The following is a 23629-nucleotide window of genomic DNA, read 5'->3' on the forward strand; positions in this document are numbered from 1 at the left end:
CTCTTACAAAATGCAAGACCCAGACCTGAACACACTATTCCACATATGGCTAAATGTAGTAGGAGCATTGCTTCCCCTGTTCTGAGGTTGTATTGCCACTGAGTCATCATGAGATAATACGCTGCTGGACCACCAGGTCATCTATTTTATGGGGACCTGCTATTAACAGAGAAGGGGTTGCTGACAGGTCCTACCTGGGAGGCCACAGGCAGGCCTGTGCTCCCCTCGGAACCTGCTTACGTCTGCTTATCCGACTTAGCTGCTTCTCCTGTCGCGCCCTGGCGCCTTCCTGCCCCTGCCTCCCATACCCCTGAAGTCCCCTCTAGTCCCTCCTCGGTGGTAGTTCTGTAACTACTCCTTGAACTATGCATTTTCTTTCTTTTTGTTTTTTTTTTTTTGATGTGGACCAATTTTTTTAAAAGTCTTCATTGAATTTGTTACAATTTGGCTTCTGTTTTATGTTTTGGTTTTCTGGCCGAAAAGCATGTGGGATCTTAGCTCCCTGGAAGCGTGGAGTCTTAACCGCTGGACCACCAGGGAGGTCCCTGAACCATGCATTTTATACACATTATTTCACGTAGGTATCCATCCATTCATTCACTCTTCGTTAAAAAGGGGAAAAAAAAAGGGTGGGGAGAAATGGAGAGAAGAGACAAAGGTGATTTAGAGTTTTAAGCCTGGGTGATTGGAGATCTCATGGCATCATTTCCAGAAGTGGGTATTCAAAAGAGGGGGAGGTGTTATTTGGGGGAGGACAAACCAGACTCTGTCTAAAGACACAGGCCTTTTTCTCTCTGGTAAAGGCTCCCTGGCAGAAGCAGGCCAGTGTGTGTCCCTGTTAGAAGTAGGAAGGGCTGTTCTGGAAATCACAGTGGATGGCACTGAGATGATAATCTTTGGATTCTTCATCTATGGCCTTTCTTGAGCATCTTTTGTCACCAAAATCATCTTTCACAACCTTTTGACTACATATACTTTTGACTCTTTTCTGCTTCTTGAAGTAGTTTTTTAAAAGTTTGGCTTCCAAAACACTGTTCTCTCTATTCTCTGCTCACTCCACCGGCCCCTCCTTCTCAATCTCCTTTTTGGCTGTATCTCCACTTCCTGCCCTATGAGACATTGGCCTGCCCCAGGCTCAGTGCTGGGATCTTTTCTCTGCCCACACCCTCTCTCCCGGTGATCTCCTCCAGTGTCTGGCTTCACTAGCCTCTCTTCTCTGGGGGTTCTCATGCTTCATCTGTAACCCACATGTCTCGCTCGCTCTTTCTCGAATTCTGACTTAGGTATGTAACTGCCTGTTTGACATTTCCACTAGGATGTCTAGTAGGCATCTTGAACTTAACCTGTCTAAAACTGAATTGATTTTTTCCTTCCAGATGTGTACCTTCCACAGTCCTCCTTGGCAACTCTATCCTTTCCACGGCTCAGGCCCCAAAACCTTAGAGTCAGCCTTGGCTTGTCTCCTTCTCTCCCCGCTACATTCAGTCCATCAGCAAAACCTGTTGGCTCCTTCTAAAATATATACCTGGAATCTAAGTACTTCTCATCCCCTCCACTGTTAGCATCTGGTTCTGGTCACTATCTCCTTTCACTGGGATCGCTGAAATAACTTTTTTTTTTTTTTGCACGGTACGCGGGCCTCTCACTGTTGTGGCCTCTCCGGACGTGCAGGCTCAGCAGCCATGGCTCACGGGCCCAGCCGCTCCGCGGCATGTGGGATCTTCCCGGACCGGGGCACGAACCCGGGTCCCGTGCATCGGCAGGCGGACTCTCAACCACTGCGCCACCAGGGAAGCCCTGAAATAACTTCTTGATTGGGTTTCCTTTTTCCCGGCTCTGCCTTCCCCGCTGCATCTTTCTCCCACCAGCTGCCAAGCCTTTTGTCACCACAGCAGCCAGTGATACCTTCAAAACAATACAGATCAAGTCGCTCTTCAGCTCAGAACCCTCCAGGGACTTCCCATCTCCGAGTAAAAGCTAAAGTCTTTGTGATGGTGACATGATCTGCCCACCACCCCTGCTGCCCCGCCCCCCATCTTTGATTCTTCCTCTCCTGCTCACTCTGTTCCAGCCACACCGGCGTCCTTGCTTTTCCTCAAGCACGCTAGGCCTCCCCTCTTCAGGGCTCCATTGTTCCCTCCACCTGAAACGTCTTCCCCAGCCCCTCACTTACTTCATTTAGCTCTGTAACGACCTTCAGCGTTGCTCAAATGTCCCCTTTCCCTGGCCAGCCTAAATTAAATAATTCGGCCCCTGCTTTTTTGTTCTCCACAGCGCATTTTATACAATCTGACATGCTTTCATACTGTCTCTTTCCCTTAGTGTCTGTCTCCCCTGCTAAAATGTTCCTTGAAAGCCAGAGCTTTGTTTTGTTCCCTGAGGTATGAGCCCGGCACATAGTAGGCCTTCAGTAAATGTTTACTGAGTGAATGAATGGATTTGTGTGACTATAGTTCATTGATACATACATAGCATTGTATTTTCTCGATTATAAATTACGTTCATAAACATTAGCTCATTGATCAGTTTGTTCACTTTTTGTAAGTCAGACTAAATCTAACTCTAATGCTATTTAAAGTGTATTGATTCCTTGATGACTAATATGCAAACTGGTTTCCTTGGGAGATCTTAAGTATGGCAATTCAAATCTATCCTCCGTCCCATTTTGTTTTAGTGATGGGGGCCCTGAATTCTGATTTACAGAGCATTTCTTTCTTTTATCACTAGTTCCATAGAACAGCGGTCCCCAACCTTTTTGGCACCAGGGACCGGTTTCGCGGAAGACAGTTTTTCCACGGATGGGGGTTGGGGATGGAGGGATGGGGGGATGGTTCAGGCGGTAATGCGAGCGATGGGGAACAGCAGATGAAGTTCTGTTCGCTCGCCACTCACCTCCTGCCGTGCGGCCTAGTACCTGTCCTCGGCCCCGGGGGTTGGGGACCCCTGTCATAGAACTCACTCTTAGGAACTTTATTAATTCTTACTTATTGAGTTATTATAATTCTTATGTTAGATAAACTGGGAAATGTTTAAAAACAAAGGCATATCAAACGCTTCATTTGCCCTACCCTTGTTTAAGTGAGGGGCCACGACACTGCACAACCTCAGGGGAACCATTAGGCCTTGCATTCTGTGCCCCTGCAGTGGTGTGACACAGTAGCCATGGCAGATATAAAACGTTTGGCTTTAGTTTCTCACGGCTGAATCTTCTGTTTGTTTTCCTCCTGCTGTTCGAGTGGCATTTAAGACTCTGTCTGCCTTGCGCTTGCATTGTTAGGTCTCTTGGACTACTGCCTGTCACTTGTTATTAGTGCAGCTGTGTCGAGTTGTTCCTAATACCATTCTACTTCATCTACCCTTTTGGCTTTCTTCCTTAGCTATTTCAGTTACTCTGTCTACTGTTCCATTTCACTTGATTGACATCAAACTTGTATGATAGCCAACGAGTCCATATTTTCATCAGGCAGTTAAGGTACCCTTTGCCAGCCTAATCACTATCTAGTTAATTATTTCTATCAAAATACAAATGGTATCTGTCATTCAGAATTCGAGCCTAGCGTCGTGGTAAGGTTAAAAAATGCGAGTGTGGCAACCTGCTACCATTCTGGGCTGATTCTCCAGAGAGAATAGGCAATACTTTGATTTAGGAAGCAGTGAAAGCAGGCAGAGGCAGAAATTCGATCCCAGTTTTACTGTGTGTAGATGATTTTACTTAGCATACCTCACAATGAAGACATATTCTTGTAATTTCATCTGTGCAAGTGCCCTCTTTTGAGCACGTAGCGGTTAAAATCTAGGTGATTATTTCATAATAACTTGCTTATGATACTGAATTTGAATAGAAATATATATATATATATATTTTTTTTTTTTTTTTTTTTTTTTTTTTTGCGGTACGCGGACCTGTCACTGTTGTGGCCTCTCCCGCTGCAGAGCACAGGCCCTGGACGCGCAGGCTCAGCGGCCATGGCTCACGGGCCCAACTACTCTGCGGCATATGGGATCTTCCTGGACCGGGGCACGAACCCGTGTCCCCTGCATCGGCAGGCAGACTCTCAACCACTGCGCCACCAGGGAAGCCCTGAATAGAAATATATTGATAGAGCCCTGTACTCTGAAGGGAGGCCTGCATAGATTCTCTTAGGTCTGACTTAGTGATCCCTTAGTGATCTAGGACCAGACTACATGAAGAGAGGCTATGGGTATAAAGTTCAGGGCAGTTGGAAATGACATGAATACTGCAAGACCTTTTATAGCTAGCAAATAAGGGCTGTCTCCAAGCCCTAATGTCTGCTTTATTCTGTATATAGTTAATCAAGTTTAGTTAATCCATGTATATTTAAAAGTTTTAGTGCCACTTAATGCCTATAATTGCATATTGTGCTGATGGCTGTGTTTTCATTCTTTGGAGGTTAAGAATCAAAAAAAATTCTAGTTTTTGGTTTATGAATGCCTTTTTTTTTTTTTTTTTTTTTTTATTGCGGTACGCAGGCCTCTCACTGTTGTGGCCTCTCCTGTTGCGGAGCACAGGCTCTAGACGCGCAGGCTCAGCGGCCATGGCTCACGGGCCTAGCTGCTCCGCGGCATGTGGGATCTTCCCGGACTGGGGCATGCACCCGTGTCCCCTGCATCGGCAGGCGGCCTCTCAACCACTGCGCCACCAGGGAAGCCCCTGACTGCCTTTTATTAGTTTCCCCAAAATTGCTTTGCTGCTTTCAATCCTGGCTTAATGCCTCCAACACTCAGGTTCAAAAGGATGCTATTTGAGCTCAGTTTTTAAAATTTCTGTATTGACAGGTTTACATTTTCTTTTTGATTGCTCCATTGATGAGGCCAAAGATTGAACTCCCTGCAGCGAATGGTTAAGTGGGGGAAGAGGTACCTTGTATTGTTGTCCTCCAAAAGCATGATTAGAGAAGAGGGGTATCATTTTTTTTTGTACTGCTTAGTGGGAAGAAGGTTCAAAAAACAAGACTTCTCACCAGGAATTCCAAAGCTAAAAATATGTGGCTCTGGGGCAGATGAAGAAGTTTCAACACTGGAGGTGGGGGTGTGAAAGGGAACAAGTGAGCTTGGAAGAAAACTTAATAATTTTCAATCTCAGAAGCCTACCTTACATGAATAATTTCTCCGAGAGTAAGGCTCTTTCCAGTCAGATCTGTTGGTGCTGCTGAGCTGGTATTTCAAGTATGTCCATCTGCATTTAAACGAATTGCTCCAAGACAATCTGATTATGCGGTAGTTACTTTGGTGAGAATAGCGCCTCAGTGGAATGGAAACTTCATTTTGAGTCTAATATTAGACCTTGCTTTGGAAAATTCCTTTTAAATGATCACAAGCTGGGAATAGCAAAAGAATTTAACTTTCGACAGACAGCATTCACCAAGAATTTTTAACTGCTTATGTTTGGGTCCTTGGGAAAGCAGATGTGAGAAACTGACCGGACCAAATTGACTAGACTAGAATTGACTTGACCTGATGCGGTGTTTATATCTATTGCTGATAAGTTTCCCTCTTAGTCTCATTTGCTCAAAATATTTTCATTCTTTGAGCGTGAGCATGCTAAGGATGCAAATTGTTAGGAGGCCTAATTGTCTAACAATCTAAACTTCTAGGCCTCCAGACATTGTTGCCTATAAAAAGGGGTCTGAGGCATAGCGGAAAAGGGCGGACAAGCCTACAGAACCAAAGCCAGTTTCTGAGTAAGTGCTGGGAACTTGATCAGACCTGGCCTTCAGGATATTTTTAGTTTGTCTGGTTGATTGTGTCTGAGCAAACTCACCCAGTTTGAAGTTTTAAGTAAACTTTATTTAAAGGACACCCCTCACTCCCCCCCCTGCAAAAAACCCCCCAAAACCTCACCCTGACATTTAAAAAATATATATACGTGTTAACTGATCATGAAATTTCCAGATATCATATCTCCTTGGCTTAACCTAAGGATAAGTTTCAGATGCCTTGCGTGCCTTGGGTTGGGAAAACCAATATTGGTGTTAGAGATAAATTTAATATTTTAAAAGATCTTTCTGAAATTGAAATGCATCTTTTAACTGCAGTGTACATTTAGTGTAGTAGGGTTTTTTTCTCTTACTAAGCTGGCAATAAGTTGATGGTGCCTTAGAATTGAGGAGGAATATTAATAAATTAGTAGGAGCTACCATTTATTGATCACCCAGTGGATCCCAGGCACTGTCTTTGCTAGGTACCAACATTATCTTTGACACTCACGATAATCCTGTGTGGCAGCGACTATCATGAATGAGCCTGGGTTTAGAGGAGACTGAGGCTCAGAAAAGTTAGGTAATTTGCTCATGATCACACAGCTGGTGATGGCTAAAGTGGCAATGCTGGAGTTCACATCCAGGACTGGTCAGCTTCACAGCATGTGTTCTTCCTTGTAGGTTATATCTTTTTGATGTTTACTATATTTGAAATTAAACCTGAGAAATTTTCAACATTTACTTATTCGTTTTTAAGGGACAATCATAAATCCATTACATGTTAACATAAACAACATTTTTATTAAAAATAACTTTTTTCCAAAACATAGTGTCATTGTTTACCTTTATGTGTATCTCTTTATTATCTAGCTAAATGGAGGGCAGCTGGATTCTCTTCTGCATTCAGTCTGTGCTGTATACTGTTTTATTGAAGTACGTGAAGAAAATCTGGTCTCACACAAATATGTATTTGGGAAAGGGAGGGGTATTTTAATAGGCTTTTTGTGTATGTTCTTCTTTGATAATATACCAAAACTCCCCAAGTGATAGTTTCTTAAAGGTTAGTTGCAATATAGAATCTGAAACTATGCCAGTGGACTTTTGGTGCACTGTTTCATTAAAATCTTTTGGTCTGGAATCTTCCTTACAGAAGAATTCTGAATAATGTATGTAGCTACCCTCTGACTCCAGGAAGTAGAGCTTAATTCCTACCACTCACCCCTCCCTGGGGGTTGGCTAGACCTAGTGACTTGCTTCCAAAAAGTAGAATGAGGGAAAGGGAAAAATTAGTAACTTTGCAGTAGAGAAGAAACCTGGGAAATTCTACCTTAACCGAGTGGTGAAGGTGAACATCGCCTGTGATGTCATGTGGCTGCCATGTGAGCCCTGATGTGATGTAACTAGAAAACTCATAATCCCAGTCTAATCGTGAGAAAGACATATCCAGATAAGAGGTCATTCTGCAGAGTACCTGACCAGTGCTACTTGATTGTCAAGCTCATGAAAAACGAGGGAGGACTGGGAATCTGTCACAGAACAGAGGAACCTGGGAAGACATGACAGCTAAATGCAGTATGGTACTCTGGATTGGATACTTGAACAGAAAGAGAACATTAATGGAAAAACTGGTGAAATCCAAATAAAATCTGGAATTTACTGAATATTACCATATCCATGTCAGTTTCTAGTTTTGATGACTATATCATGGTAAAGTAAGATGTTATCAGTGGGGGAGAAATTGAGTCAAGGGTATACAGGGACTCTACTGTCTTTGCAACTTTTCTGTAAATCTAAAATTACTGCAAAATAAAAAGTTTTTAAAAATCCACTGTTATGTATTGCATTCTGAACAAATCATTTACCCATGCGTGATTTGGTAATACCATGGCCATGGTCATTTGGAAAATACTTGTTCACAGAGTTATGCAGATCTTTGAAATGTTGACACATTTTATTGTTCAGTGCTTTCAAAATCTCCTTTGTTAATAGCACCACCTGTCTCATCGGAAAAGTCTTTACTGAGAAGCTCTCAAGCTCATGGTGGTGGATACAAGTTTCCCAAAATTCTAATTTTCCCTTGAAAGCTCAGATGTTATCTTTGGCAGCAAACACTGCTGTTGTTTTCCTTAATGTAACAGGCTCATCTTGTTCATTTTCAAGAAAATGTCTGCCAAATATCCAAGTCTAAATAACCATAGTTTGTTTGGTAGTCATTCTTTCAAATAAAAAAGATGTTCAGTGAAAAAAAGTGGCTGATCCAACATGCAACTCAAACAATTTGCGTTGAGTCATTTTCCTCAAAACAATTTGAGTCCTTTTCCTCAAAACAACTATCGTACTTGAGAATGCAACAGAAGTGTTTTACCGTACTTCACAATTTGTCACATACAATATTGAAAGACAGGTCCCGGGAATCAAGATTTAATGAAGCTAATAACTTTTACTGCTTCATCAAGGATATTCTTTTTTTGTTGTTCTGAAAAGAATTATTTTATTTTTACATTTTTATTGAAATATAGTTGATTTACAATGTGTTAGTTTAAGGTGTACAGCAAAGTGATTCAGTTACATATATATGTGTATATATATATACACACACATATATATATATTTTTATATACTTTTTAAATTCTCTTCCATTATAGGTTATTACAAGATATTGAGTATAGTTCCCTGTGCTATACAGTAGGTCCTTGTTGGCTATCTATTTTATATATAGTAGTGTGTATATTGTTAATCCCAAACTCCTAATTTAAGGGACATTCTTAAGAGGAACTAACTTTTTCCCCTCTCACTGTGTGTGTGTGTACGTAGGAGAAGACAGTGACCACTAGCATAGTGACCACTACTACCGCTGCCTTGATTTGTGCTCAGGCACTTTACACCATTGGTGCAAATATCAACACAGTGGAAAATTCCAGGAACATTTTAGTGTTCTAAATGAAAATAGTTTGACCTTTCTGACTCTCCTAAACGGGTCTTGAGCACCCCTAGGGGTCCACAGACCACACTTTGAGAACTGCTCTCCTAAAGTAAAGTAGCAGTTGCTGAAAGGTCACCAAGGAAGAGCTGACATAACTGAAGACCAAATCCATTAGGAAGCAAGTGGTAACAGGGTGGTACCATGTGTGTAGACAATGGTGCTCTTCCGGATTAACTGGTCTTACTTTTTATGGCCCATGAAGCTTTTCCATTTGTGGTATTTCCAAACCATTTTTAAATGCTGAAAGATAGACTTTGATAATCTGGTATCTGTGTTTGCTGCTATTTTTACCATAATCGTTTATAAGACTTCATTCAGGAAATTCTGAAAATTACCTCTTTGTTTTCTTTTCTTTAAAGGTAAATCTCACCTGGCTATTGTGCAGCGAGTAAACAATGAGGGAGAGGGGGATCCATTTTATGAAGTTCTGGGAATTGTCACATTAGAGGATGTGATTGAAGAAATCATCAAATCTGAGATTCTAGATGAAACAGATTTATACAGTGAGTACCATCGCCTGAGTGTAATTTTCCAAAACCTTTGCCTTTATTTGTCATGTTGTTTGTGAGTCATCTGACGCCTCTCCAGCTGTTGTCTGCCTGTTTCTAATTATGCACTGTGTGTGTAGGCTGGGTACCACCTGCCAGTATATTCCAGTCGCTTCATCAGAGAGGAAGAAGAGGCAGGTCCTGTAGTGTCAACTGGCCATGTTTTTTTGAAAAGTCAACTGCTTCTCACTATTGATTTGGGCATTGCTTGCCCTGAACAGAAAACTCCATTCCTGGTTTTCACATTTATTTTACATCTGGAGGAAGACTTGTTCTTTACTAAATTTTCATTTTACACAATTAGGCAAATTGTTTTCAGATAAATTTCTGTCTCTACCTATGGTCATAATTCAAATACTTAAAAAGTGAGGGGGGTTTGTTAAATTGATGGATAGCAACTGTTGAAATTTCTCTATTCCAGGACCCATGGACCAGGGTAGAGGTGAGGTTTGCAGGCATAGTTTTGCTGGGGCAGTGGTGATGCAGCAGGGTATATAGAGAAAGCAGGACAGGTTAGGGTACAAAATAAAAATGTGTTTTTCTTGTTCTGTGCTTCTCTGCCTTCTGAGAGGTGGTCTTGGATCGGGGCAGGGGAGGAGAAGCATCCACACCTGTTTGCCCAGGAGTCGGCTTGATTCTGGGCTGAGTGTTGAACATGAATCTTGTCTCATTAAAGTCTCCAACTGTTGGACTGTGGAGCTTAAACCCTCTTCCTCAGCCTTACTCTTAGCAAAGTAAGACTCTTTCAAGAGTTTCTTAATGCCAAAGATGGCCCAAGGCCTGAGATGTTAGGGGCTCTCAAAGGTGGTATAGAGAAAGATAATCTGGGCGCTTTTTGTCCTGTTTGGCTTTTAAAGCATGACTTGGAGGGGAAAATGGACTGTTCAAATGTCCTGGAGCACCCAGGACAAAGCCAGCCTTGCTCAAAGCGGAATGATTTTTTTTTCAGTCCTGTTAGAAGGGAATGTCCCTCATTTTAAAGTTTAAAAAGTCTTCCATGCACCCTTAAAGAAATACATTTTATGTTTATCTCTTGACCTGCTGCTGAAAATGTATCTTATGTTTTCCTCACATCTGTATAGTGTTCTTTAAAAGAACACCAGTTCCTATGTGCTTTATCCTTTTGACTCTTGGAGAATAATCAGAGATTTCATAATAGAGAATATTGTTAATTGTGCATTTACATTCTTTTCATCCCTCCTCATAGTGACTATTTAATACCAAGTGTGTCTCTGCATATTTATGTGTTTCCCCAGGGGTAATCCTCATTGTAAGAAAGATAATGTAGACATTTATGAGCTTTTATGTTTACACTTCAGTTCACTTCTTTTAAACCTTGATGAGACTGATTTCATACATGGCTTCCTGAGATGAGATGCTGAACTTGTGGTTCAGGTATATTCTTGATTCAGATCAGGGATGATGACTACCTTTGTCATTAGAAAATTATTTAGGATGCTTGCATTGATTTATGCTGCCTGATTCTAAAGAGAATTTGAGACAGGAAAATTATAGGTTGTGTTCACCGTCTCCCCAGGACAAGCCTAGTTAGTAATCAATCTGTTTTGCCCTAGGCATGAAATGGTAATGTAAAGACTCATGATTCTTGGGGGGAAAAAAGGAAGCAATTAGGATCTTGTCTCTAACCTAGTTTTTTCTTGATCATTACTTTGTCCAGAAAAATACTTGAAAAAAGGTTTTGCATGAGACACCTTCTAGATTAAGGATTGGCAAACTACAGCCCTCAAGAGCATGCCACCTGTTTTTATATGACCTAGAAGCTAAATTTTTTTTTTTTACATTTTTCAGTTGAAAAAAATCAGAATAATAATTTTATTTTGTGACATGCAAAAATGATAAGAAGTTAAAATTTCATATCCGTAATAAAGTTTTACTGTAACACAGCCCTGCTAATTCATTTACATATGGCTGCTTTTTGCTAAACAGCAGGGTTGAGTAGTTGCAACAGAGCATACATGGCCCGCGAGCCTGAAGTATTTGCTGTCTAGCCCTTTACAGAGGAAGTGTGCTGACCTCTATTCTGAATCACTTCCTTTGTATTTGGTTGACCTTGAGGATCTCATGGCCTAGGGTAGAAATGCAGCTAACAGTTATTATTATTAAAATACTGTCCCATGAAAGTGTTCTTGTTTGTTTCTTGAGATTGTGTGTGTGTGTGTATGTGTGTGTGTATTCTCTTTCAGCAGAGGCTGGGAGCCTCTTAAAGGCAGGGACGTGCTTCCCTGTGTCTTCTGTAACATGGTTGTTCTTCACTGCGGTGTGGTGACCTCAGTAGCAGGAGCGTGTGTGCACCCCGGGCTACAGGCACTGTTGCTCTGTGGTTGTATAGGCTCCACGAGGGGAGGATTCTTGTCCCCAGCTGCCCAATAATGTACTTAAAAGGGCTCTGAAGATCTTCACGAAGTGTGTCGATAGTTGCTCCCCATCAGGTTGCCTGCGATTTCTTACTCTGGACTGTGTCACAGTCGTGACTGTGCTGCACTGATTTAATGAGGATTCTCTCTCCCTTCCCCTTTCCATGTGGTGCTTGTATGTAGCGTGCCCACCATCTGGAGAGAGAGCCTAGCCTTTTCCATATATTATGTCATTTTCATTCGAAAAGAGCCCCAATCTAATGGAATGCATTTCCATTTCTCCCTCAGCTGATAACAGAACGAAAAAGAAAGTGGCCCATCGAGAGAGAAAGCAAGATTTTTCTGCCTTTAAGCAGACAGACAGCGAGATGAAGGTTAAAATATCACCACAGCTTCTCCTGGCCATGCACCGTTTCCTAGCAACAGGCAAGTGCAGCTTATCGCAGTTTGAAATCTCTGCCAACCCTGGAGCGAGTTTCTCACCCACCGCTGACTGGGGTGGGCTGGGGGTGGAGACTGGGAAATGGGGTGATAAGTAATGCCACTTTTGTGTTTTGTTTTTTGTTTTTTTGTTTTGTTTGTTTTGTTTTGTTTTTTTCTTTTTAAATTCTCTCCTCTCCTATGTTCAGTGTCGGCATGAACCCTCTGAGACATTTACCAGGGGTGGACCAGTAACTTAAAATTGGTCTGAAAGGTAAGGATGAATGTTAGTGCCACACTGCATGTGAACAGTAGGCCAGGCCATCCGCTTCAGCTAAGTCCAGGGGAGAGCCAGCTGGCGGAGCAGGCGGACAGTGCAAACCAGACACTACCTCGTTGTGTGTCGGACAGTTGAGCAGTTCTCTCTCCAGCTGCCTCAGAAGAACAGTTGGACATCGGTGGTGACACAGGTGCTATGGTTTTCAAAGAAGAACAATAAATTTTCAAAATAAAATCTTTACCCTTTATGGTTTTAATGAAATCAGAAATTCTAAGAACTCTGACATGGATTTCTTGATGGCCTCTTCAAATCAGATTGTTAACCTGGGCCCATTCCAGGAGGCAAGTGTTCGCATTATTAAAACCACCAACCCAGCCAGCACTGACTGCTCCAGAGAGGTCAAGGTCGAACGGACTTGAGAGACCGACTGACCCTGCTCACATCCCCAGATGGCTCTCTAGGCGAAGGGTGAGCTCTGTTGGCCAGGGGAAGTGTGAGAAAATCAGAGTACCCAGTGGCCTGTAGAAGACGTCTGTGTCCAAGATGGGCAGCCAATGCCTTTCAACTGAATGCAGTATACTTAAGATATTTTGAAAAGAATGCTAACGGTGATGGAATGTTAGGCACTCTTTAAGATCATGTTTTCAGATACCTGGACATGCTCACCATATAATATTTATGACATGGGAAAATACTCATGATTTAATGTAAGGTGAGAAGAAACAGTATAAAACCGTGTGTACACAAGATTATCCTTGTGTTTTTGTGTGTACACACACACGTACATGGCACACATGCCTAGGTGAGGTATTAGAAAGAAATGCTCACCAATTGCTCAGAATGGTTACGAGTGGTTGGTTTATAGGTGATTTTATTTTCTTCATTTTTTTCTGTTTTCCAAAATTTCCACAATGTACTGTCTAATTCTGTTATTACAAAAAAGTCACAGAAGCTAATACAGAATTTATATCGCACATATAACATAATTAAAAAAATTTTAAAACATAGACAATGTCTTTAACTTCCTTATTATTTTCTATTTCTGATAATATTGTTCATCATTTAAGAACCACAATTTAAAACTAAATGTTACCCTACTCTGCCTCTGAGATACCATAAAGTCCACTTTCAGTATGGCACCCTTAAGTCAGTAATTTTGGGTTTTGTTATTTTAATAAAATCAATATCTTTGTAAACTCAGATCAACATTACTTTTTTTTTTTAATTAGCAAGTTGGAGTGCATGTTGATGTGTGCACGTGCCTTGCTTTTATTCTGAATCTCTACCTTCCTTTGTTCCCAGACTTTCTCAGGGTAGTTGAATGGGAGAATGAGAGGTGGAGCACTGCGTCTGTGCACCTGGTACTAACCCACACCTAGATGCTTCCTGACCTTTGCTTCTTCCTTTGGCTGTTGTTGGACAGTCAGTCTTTTGTGGCCTGTTGCAGGGTGTCCTGGCAGTCATGGAGCCTGCTTCTGGTTGATTTTCCTTTGTGTCAGTCAGAAAATGAGGGTATTTTTATGAGAACTGAAACCAATGACAGGTTGAAAATGAAAAGTTTTAAAGCAATAAACATGAGAATTCAGCATTTTCTAATTTCTCCCAGGTAATCTGCCCCCAGTGGATCACCAAATGGAAGTCTCGTTAATCCATACTGTTATCGCTTCAATTCCAAGTATTCTTTTCTTTAAACACCTTAATCACTAGTATCATTTTTTTCCATCCATTTGAAGTGTAATATCAAGTTGTGTTTATATCTATAGAAGTAGAAGCATTTAGCCCATCCCAGATGTCAGAGAAGATCCTTCTAAGGCTGCTAAAGCACCCCAATGTCATCCAGGAACTGAAGTATGATGAGAAGAACAAGAAAGCCCCAGAATACTACCTCTACCAGCGAAACAAACCTGTAGACTACTTCGTTCTCATTTTGCAGGTCAGAAGAATTAATCAATAGTTGTTTGATCTTATTGAGTACCCACCCTTCCAGTTTGGAGGAGACTTGGTATAGGTGAATGGGTGTCAAGGATATAACATACTTAACTTCTGGGGTGGCCTTACAGTGGGAGAATTTCATCTCCCTGTTTTCGTATCTGCAAACAATTTCAATATAAAGCGATGTTATTAATTACTTTAATTTCCAATACAGACAGGCACTTAGTGATTGCTGAGGCATTGAGGCATTCATTTGAAGAAGGGTGAATTCAGGTGTCTGTATTTTTTTTGAAGAGTTTGGGGAATTACCTGTGCACGTCTAAATCTTGGCTGGGCATTTGAAATTTAAGTGTTGTGAGTTCCTTGAGTCTTCTTTTTATCATCTTTTATTTCTTCTGCCCCTTGTTAGGACTTGGTCTTGCACAACTTCCTAGAAATGCCTTATGATCTCTTCCCTTAACGCCGTCAAAATAATCCATTTATTATTGTTTTTTTAAAATGTTGAGCCTTTTAATTTTTTTATTTTTGGCTGTGTTGGGTCTTCGTTTCTGTGCAAGGGCTTTCTGTAGCTGTGGCAAGTGGGGGGCCACTCTTCATCGTGGTGCGCGGGCCTCTCACTGTCGTGACCTCTCTTGTTGCGGAGCACAGGCTCCAGACGTGCAGGCTCAGTAGTTGTGGCTCACGGGCCTAATTGCTCCGCGGCACGTGGGATCTTCCCAGACCAGGGCTTGAACCCGTGTCCCCTGCATTAGCAGGCAGATTCTCAACCACTGCGCCACCAGGGAAGCCCTATTATTGTTTTTATTTCTGATTACTACCAGCTTCTGTTTTAATGAGGAACTGATGGGATAATCACAGCCTCTCATGGCAATGGTAACTTACCTCCTTCTCACTGTAACATAATCCACTATATGAGGTGAGAAGGTCCATCCATTCTGAACCCTCCTAAGTGCCCTAGAGGGGCTTTTGTGCTCGGATTGACAGGAGGCCCTTATTATCTCACAGTTTCACTTGGTAGAGCACAGTTCTTGGCCTGGAGACCAAGATGAATAGTACAATGAATAGCATGCTAGTTTTATTGATTTCTTGTGTCTCTTTATTGAAGAATTACTTTTATAGGAATTCTGAGTGTATTTCAATATAAGAATACTAGCCCCTTAAGCATTCTCCTGTTCCTTGGTTACTTCCTAGGTAAGAATTGGAGGGATCTTTATACAAGTATAATTAGCACTTGGTAGACCCATCTACAATTTACGCTGAGTCCAGCAAGTCCCAGTTATCTAAATGAATCAAGATGTTTCTTTTTATCTGAAAATAACTCTTATCAGATGTCTAGATGTTAGAAACTCTGGGAAGTGTTGTGTTTATGCCCCGTGTTTGGACTGTATAGTGAATTCTGGAAGCAGAAGTGAGGAACTGTAGAAAAGTCTATGGACTAACCAGGTATATGCTGCTTTCATATAGTGTTTCTTGGAAACTTCTGTTTGCAGGTTTTCTAAGTCAGTACCCTGATTATTCTACTAACCTTAGTCTCATTCAGTCATGAATTGTTTTTCTCTGGGGATAGACAAGCTTGAAACTCTGAGGGGGTTGGGAATTTATTTTATTTACTACAGTGAAGGAGTAAAGCATTCATGTTTCTCATAAAATCTAGATGTGAATATTCCTTAAACCTAGAGAAACGGAATGACTTTAAAGACAGTTTATTTAGAACTTTGAGGATTGACATTGTGAATTTCAGTAATATTAGAAACTCTGTGGCTTTCAATCGTTGATTTTTATATAGTTAGCATTTATGAATTCTGATTCAGTAATGCTCTATTGGTATGTAAAAAAGCCATTTCCTGGCTGATGGATCTAAAAATAGATTTTATGGAAGAGGGACTTCATAATTCTTGTCCCTTTATAAGTAAATCTTTAAAGATATTTTTGATAAGGTTTTTATGTCCATGTACCTATATTTGAATACCTATGTCATGTTAAATATTTTTACAAATGTGACAAGTTCTTGGAACTGACGATGTCATGGGAGTTTTTTAAAATTTTTATTTTATTTATTTATTTTTGGCTGCGTTGGGTCTTAGTTACTGCGTGCGGGCTTTCTCTAGTTTCCGCGAGCGGGGGCTACTCTTCGTTGTGGTGTGCGAGCTTCTCATTGCGGTGGCTTCTCTTGTTGCGGAGCATGGGCTCTAGGCGCTTGGGCTTCAGTAGTTGTGGCTCATGGGCTCTAGAGTGCAGGCTCAGTAGTTGTGGCGCACGGGCTTAGTTGCTCCGCGGCATGTGGGGTCTTCCCGGACCAGGGCTCGAACCCGTGTCCCCTGCATTGGCAGGCGGATTCTTAACCACTGCGCCACCAGGGAAGCCCCATCATGGGAGTTTTATAAAGATTTCAAGGCTTTATGGAGGTGTTCAAACTGTAGAGTTTGGTGAAAATCATGTTCTTGAAGGCCAGGCAGTTACCTGAGGTACCCAGAGTATGACAAAATGAAATATAATACCCTGTCAGTCTAGCATAGCCATCACCATTTACAGAGTATATTCCACCCTAAAATATCACTAATCCATCATTGGAAATTCATGCCAGGTTATTGAGCATGTTCTACTGCATTTCAAGAACATTAAACCAGAGGAAAGCAGCTGTAGCTGCCTTCCCTTCCTGGCCCCAGTGCCAACAAGCTGCCTTCTTCTGCAGACACTAGAAAAACTCTTTTATTAAGTAATTGATGTTTGGAATACAATTATAACTAGAAACAATCACTTTGAATTTAAACCCTAGATGAAATAAAGTCTAACTTATTCAAAGCAAACCATTTAAGTAAGCTTACTTAAAAGAATATCCTATAGGTTATGGGACACATACTACATATGAATAAAAAGGCACTTTCAAGTTTTATCTGAGAAAGTAGATTTTTTTCTTTGGGGTATGCGGGCCTCTCACTGTTGTGGCCTCTCCCGTTGCGGAGCACAGTCTCCGGACGCGCAGGCTCAGCGGCCATGGCTCACGGGCCCAGCCGCTCCGCGGCATGTGGGATCTTCCCAGACCGGGGCACGAACCCACGTCCCCTGCATCGGCAGGCGGACTCTCAACCACTGCGCCACCAGGGAAGCCCAGAAAGTAGATTTTTAAACTAAAATGTATTGTGATAAAAGCACAATAAATAGTGAAAGAAAACTTTATTGGCTCTACATGCCTTAATTAACAGAATACACATATAAGAGTAGGAATGGGTAGGAACATAATCTTGGGGGGAAATTTTTTCCACCATCATAAAAGAGCAAGAAAAAAATGTTAGAGTTTTAAATTGTGTAAATAAAATTAACCAAGTTGAAGAAAATTAAATATAAAGCCAGGGAAATACACTTAAAAAAAAAGTTTTATGTGACTTCTTCATAAAAATTGGTCATTTGCTCTGTCACATGTAAATTCTAGTAAAATCAGAAAGATAGAAATTTCATAAAACTACCTGCATAGATCATAATGAAATAAAATTAGATATAAAAATGCATAATCGAAAAGTACTAAGCTATTTAAAAACTGTGAGCAATTCTCTTACAAAGGTTTATACATAAGGTATAGAATAAAAGACTATTAAATAATATAAATACCGTATCCACAGTATGTCAAAGTTTAAAATTTTATTCCTCTAAGTACTTACATAAGAAAAAAAGATATCTCTGATTTTCTATAATAGAAAAAGAGCAAAGCAACAAACTAAAAAGAACAAATTAAATAACAGAGTGTCATGAAAATAACTTTTAAAATGAAAAAGTTTTACATCCCATAAATAAAATCAAGATTGGTTCTTCTAAAAGATGAACAAAATCTTTATTCTATTGGCATAATTAATGTGATAAGAGAAAAAAGAAAACTAGAAGTTCTCCCTTCCCCCCAAAAAAGCAGCTAGAATCAAAGGAATTGCTTGGGAAAAAAAATTGAGACTCTAAAGAACTCGATTTCTGTATTGTACAAATAGAACAAGATGATTTGATAGTTAAATGCATTCTTTACGACAGTATGGCCTAATCTAAAGTCTGATAATGTTCTGGGTCAGTCTCATTTGTCCACATTGATGGAGAATTCCTAAATAAAAAGGTAGCAGTTAGAGACCAATAATGGACCCAAAGAGCTATTCACTGTGGCTGTGACTGAATTAGGATTATTTTAGGTATTCAGGGCTAGTTTAATAGAAGGACAAAAAAACTAAAATATGCCGTGTTAATTAGGAAAGCAGTAAAGGAAAAAATCCCTATGCTTAAATCAATAGATATCAGGACAAAATTAAGCATCCATTCTTGATTTCTAAAACAAACCAAAACCAAAAAATCTTTGTAAAAATCCATGATGAACAGTGAACAAAAAAGAAAAAAATGCTGTAAACCAGTCACATGCTTAAACTGGCAGCTTCCTTTTGGGAATAAATATATAAAACCCCTCATATACATGCATTTCAAGAAATCATTTTTTATAAAGCTTTTTATTGCAAATAGATTTATAGCAAATAAATCTATCAATTATAATTAAAGTAGTAGAAATAGTCCATATATCTAAGCTAATCAAATTTCAGTGTGGATAATATGAGAGATCATTATATGGTCATAAAAGAAGTAGAAAGCATGTACAAAAATATGTCAAAAAAGATAGTGTGCCTGTAATTATAACTATTATAAACCATTTTTCTAATATATATAGTTGATATTTTACAGTGAAGTATTTGTTGGTCCTTTGGGGAATAAAATGTCTAAGCAGATAAAAAAATATCATTGTTCTTACACAACACATAATTAGGTTGTGATTTTAGTAAATATAAAGAATAATAGGAAAACAAGAGGAATAGCTTTTTTCTTTGCCAATTATGTAATCAATGGAAAGGGATGCTTTTTTTTCTGGGGTTAATTTTTGTTGATTTCATGCCCCAGATGTTTTGTTGTTCAATTGCCCCATCCACTCTTTTCCTTTAGGGCTTCTGACATAGATTCGAAAGGGTTTTTCCCTGCGGAGTGAAATCTGTTCTTTTGTGGAGGTGGCAGGTAGCATCTTAGAACTAAACAGCCTTTGACAATATTTAATATCATTTCACTTGTTATTGGGAGAGAATTGAAGCCTTCAATACCAAACCTTCTTAAGGAGTTTTGAGTTGCAGGGTCTCCGTGTCCTGGTGAATAATGTTTCCTCACTCTTGAGTTGTGTACAGATAACACAGCCATATTACAGAAAAAAATTATTTAGATGCCTAGTGTTGACTCTATTTTTTAAAAATTAAATATGTATAAATATAAAACTAGCATGAGATCCTTTTGAACCCTTTCAGCTGAGAACTCTTACATAGAACAATGAAGAAAACAAGTTTGTAATTAGTATTTTAAATGTGTAAATGACACTGTTTGGCTGACAGTAAAGTGCCACTGGTCCCAGGATGGTAGCAGGGAGCTCTGGCGCTGGCTCTTGCATTCAGCACACTTAGGTCCCTGTGTGCCTGGCAAGGATGGCACCCTCCAGCCTTGTGCTCAGTTTGAGCTACTCTGTATGTTTGTACAGTATGTTGTGTTGTTATTTGGCCTCCACTGGGTGTGACCGGATTATTTGTATGTTTAGTCCTCCCCTGTTCCTTTCTCTTTGGCTCAGTGCTTCTCACACTTCAGTGTGCTTGGGAATCCCTTGGGGATTCAGTACATCTAGGGTGGAGTCTGAAATGCTTTATTTCTAACAAGCTCCCAGTTGGTTGAGTAGCAAGCCTTAGCCACGATGATTCACGTAGTAAGAACAACTTAACAGATTTGAGCACTAAGGCAAATGCTGCCACTGACATCTGGTGGCAGTACTTGGTTAGAAGGTGGTCAACCAGATAGCCTGAAATATATGTAAATTAATTTTTGACCGTCAAAAAAAATTTTTTTTTTAATTTAAGTGTTTATGAAGCAAACCTGCTGAGTCCTAGGACTACATCTGTGGACTGCAGATGGAAAAATTTTGCTAGAGGATGTCTGGGTGGTGCGTCCCCTCTTACTGGGCAGTGCTGGTGAACACAACCTAGCGTTTGTGCCCTTGGCATTTCATTACCTCCTTTTAGGTGTCAAACCCTATTTTGTGATGGTGATTTAAAAAACAAAAACAAAATAAAAAAAAGAACTCAATTCCAGAGTGAGCAGGAGACCAAGTAGATGCTCAGCATGTGGGATCTGAGGGTCTTCAGCCTTGAGTCCACGGCTTCCACTGAGCGCTCCATCTTGTTTGTGCCGACGAGGATAGATTAGGCTTCTGCCTTGAGGCCAGGTACAGCACGTGACTGCTGGGTACTTTGTCGATGCTTAGAAACTTTGAAAAGAGTTGTCTAATACCTTTTTCCAAAGGAAGGTAGGATTCTGTAGTAGTAACTTTACTCGGGGAGCCAGCTTTGCCTGGGACAGTGAGGCCTTCTTCCTGTTCTGTCAGTTTACCAACATGAAGCCCTAGCTTCCTTTGGGAGTCTATCCTGTCTCGATTTTTGTGTGTGTGTGTGTGTGATATACTAGACTAGAGCAAATTCGTGAATGTTTCAAAAGTAAAATTGATACGGAGCTCCTTCCCTATATGGAAGAAGTTTATTTTCTGAGAAGACACCTGATTGAACTTGGGCCAGGCAAGCCATTTCCTCATGGGGCAGCCCTGCATTGTGTACCTGTAGGTTTACTTGAAAACGGTCACTTCTTTGAGACACTGACACATATAGATGAGTAAAAAAAAAAATGTGTTCACTGGATGTTTCTAAAACTTGCCTACCAGGAAAGCTTCAGTCCTCTAGAGAAGGAGATAGGGCTGGGCAGTTTTTTAAACTTTTGGAATTGTAGAATCACAGGATGTTAGAACTGAAAGAACCACAGGTCTCCTCTCCTTTACTGCAGTTTTATAACTGAAGCAAAATTAGTCTAGTGCAGTGGTTCCTAAATGCTGATACTTGGCAAAGTTTTCGCCAGTTTGAGGCAAAATGAGAAAAATAAAAACAGTTGCAGTGAGTTCTTCATAAAGCTGTGTGTATTCAGCTTAAAGACCTGTTATTCTGAAATTATATATTTTCTATATTTGGAGGATTAAAATGTCTGGGCTTTTGTGGAATGATGGTCGCAGTAGATAGCTGTGTTTTTAAAATATCTTTATTTTATGAAATAAAAATGAGGCAACCCTCTCTGTTTCTGAGAAGGAAGATGGATTTTCCTAGTTCTTGGAATCCAAGCAGCTGGGAACCACTGACCTAGTACACCTGCCTGTAATCTGATGGATCTAGACTAGGTAGACTCCAGAAGAAAGATAGCGGATCCTCCCCACCACCTGCCGGCCTGTCTTGGGGGGCAGGGAGAGATCAGCTGAGGGGCTGCAAATCTTCGAGCAGCTGTCCTATTTTAATTTGCAGACTCACAGCTTCTGGGGGAGTCTCTTGAGAGGCCAGGGTGCACAGAGGTTCCAGAGCTGGCACCCATTTGCAGGGACACGGAACACAGAAGGCCCTGTAGCTTGTATAAAAAAAAAAAAAATTAAAGGATCCAGATCAACAGGAGATCCATAGAAACGGAAGTCGATATGAGGCTATATGGCATTTGATCCTTCCTCCTGATTTTCTGCCTAGAAATGCAGGTTACATGATGGTCCTACAGACACTTTCGAGCTTACGGTCACTGAGGCAGACATTTTCAGTTAGCGTATACATACATCCTAGCTCTCTGATACAAAATCAGGGATTACTCCATGAAGAAATGGATAAGTAACTGAAGGTATACACAGTGGGCACCTCCATTTCTGCTGCTCATTGTCTCTGAATATTGTGTCCCTGCCCCCCTCTCTTAGGGACCCTGCATCCCATTCTTTCCACCAGCTTTTGGCTTTTGCTCCCTGAGTTCCCACCTTCTCTCTCTCCACTAACTTTCCGCCCTTTCTGCCCCAATTTGCCTAATCCTAAACAGGCCTCACTTGACCCCAAGGCTGCTGCCAGCTCCCCTGTGGCCCTGCTGCCTGTGCTTTGTCCCTCTTGCCCTCCCTTCCCTTCCACAGTCTGATTTCTTCAGGAAAAGACTCCCTGAGGCCACAATGGCTCCCTCCTTGGTGACCCTGTGACCATCCCTTTACTCTGAGGTTCTTCCCTCTCCCAGCTTCTGTGATGACAACGGTTGTCCGGTTCTACTCGTATCCGTTTTCCCTTGGGTCCCATATTTGTTTCTTTTTCTCCTCCTACTCCCAGTCAAGGGCTGTAATTGCTCATTTTCTCTTCTCCTCTCTCAGACCCCCATCTCCAGTTCTGACCTTTTCCCTGACCTTCGTCCTTCCATTTCAGCCTTTTTGATGGACTCTTCAAAAGGCCTTGTTTTCTTAAAGGGAATTCGTCCCCTCTTCCCGGCCCCCATCACTGATGCATCTCCCTCCCAACATTTCCATCTCCACTCATGGGGTCCCCGTTCTTCAAGTCGCTCAGAGCAAACTTCTCTTGTGATTATTGATGCCTACCTCTCTCTCCTTGTGCTTCTTTTTTTTTTTTTTTTTTTTTTTTTTTTTGCGGTACGCGGGCCTCTCACTGTTGTGGCCTCTTCCGTTGTGGAGCACAGGCTCCGGACGTGCAGGCTCAGTGGCCATGGCTCACGGGCCCAGCCGCTCCGCGGCATATGGGATCCTCCCAGACCGGGGCACGAACCCGTGTCCCCTGCATCGGCAGGCGGACTCTCAACCACTGCGCCACCAGGGAAGCCCCTCCTTGCGCTTCTTTCTCCCTTACGGTTTCACCAAATTATGTTGATTCCTTATCCATAGCTCCTCCCATAGTGATCTTTTTCCAACCCTGTGGATACTGCTCTCGTGTATGTCTAGACTTGATCTTCCTGAAACCGTATTCCTCTGCTCAAGAACCTGACCTCATTAGCCCATCCTTCAAGGAGCTCCGCAGTCTGACCTGCTCACCAAACTGCTTTTTTTTTTTTTTTTTTTTTTTTGCGGTACGCGGGCCTCTCACTGTTGTGGCCTCTCCCGTTGCGGAGCACAGGCTCCGGACACGCGGGCTCAGTGGCCATGGCTCACGGGCCCAGCCGCTCCGCGGCATGTGGGATCTTCCCAGACCGGGGCATGAACCCGTGTCCCCTGCATCGGCAGGTGGACTCTCAACCACTGTGCCACCAGGGAAGCCCTCACCAAACTGCTTTTCCAAACCCATCTCCCCTTCTTTCCTGGCAAACCCACTGAGCCTGGAAGTCCGCTGTCACCCACCTCTGACCTTCCTCAACACTGTTCCCTTCCCTTGGCTCAAATCCTACTCCTCCTCAGATTTTCCTTCCTGTATAAAATGTATCTTTATACAAGACCAGGAAGTCATTTTTTTCTCTCTGAACTCCTTGTATTCTTCTTTTTCCTCATGTAG

General features: G+C 41.4%; 1 protein-coding gene across 3 annotated transcripts in view; it reads left to right on the plus strand.

Annotated features, from left to right (window-relative positions):
• Positions 1–23629, plus strand: part of CNNM2 (cyclin and CBS domain divalent metal cation transport mediator 2) — a 152872-nt gene that overhangs the window by 108444 nt on the left and 20799 nt on the right. For all 3 annotated transcript variants that reach the window (XM_082644235.1, XM_082644236.1, XM_082644237.1), the window contains exons 2-4: positions 9063–9206; positions 11915–12052; positions 14090–14259. In XM_082644235.1, coding sequence (XP_082500361.1) covers positions 9063–9206; positions 11915–12052; positions 14090–14259 — 452 coding nt within the window. The remainder of the gene's footprint in view (positions 1–9062; positions 9207–11914; positions 12053–14089; positions 14260–23629) is intronic.

This window comes from Mesoplodon mirus (assembly GCF_964341445.2).
Source record: "Mesoplodon mirus genome assembly, chromosome: 2".
Lineage (NCBI taxonomy): Eukaryota > Metazoa > Chordata > Mammalia > Artiodactyla > Ziphiidae > Mesoplodon > Mesoplodon mirus.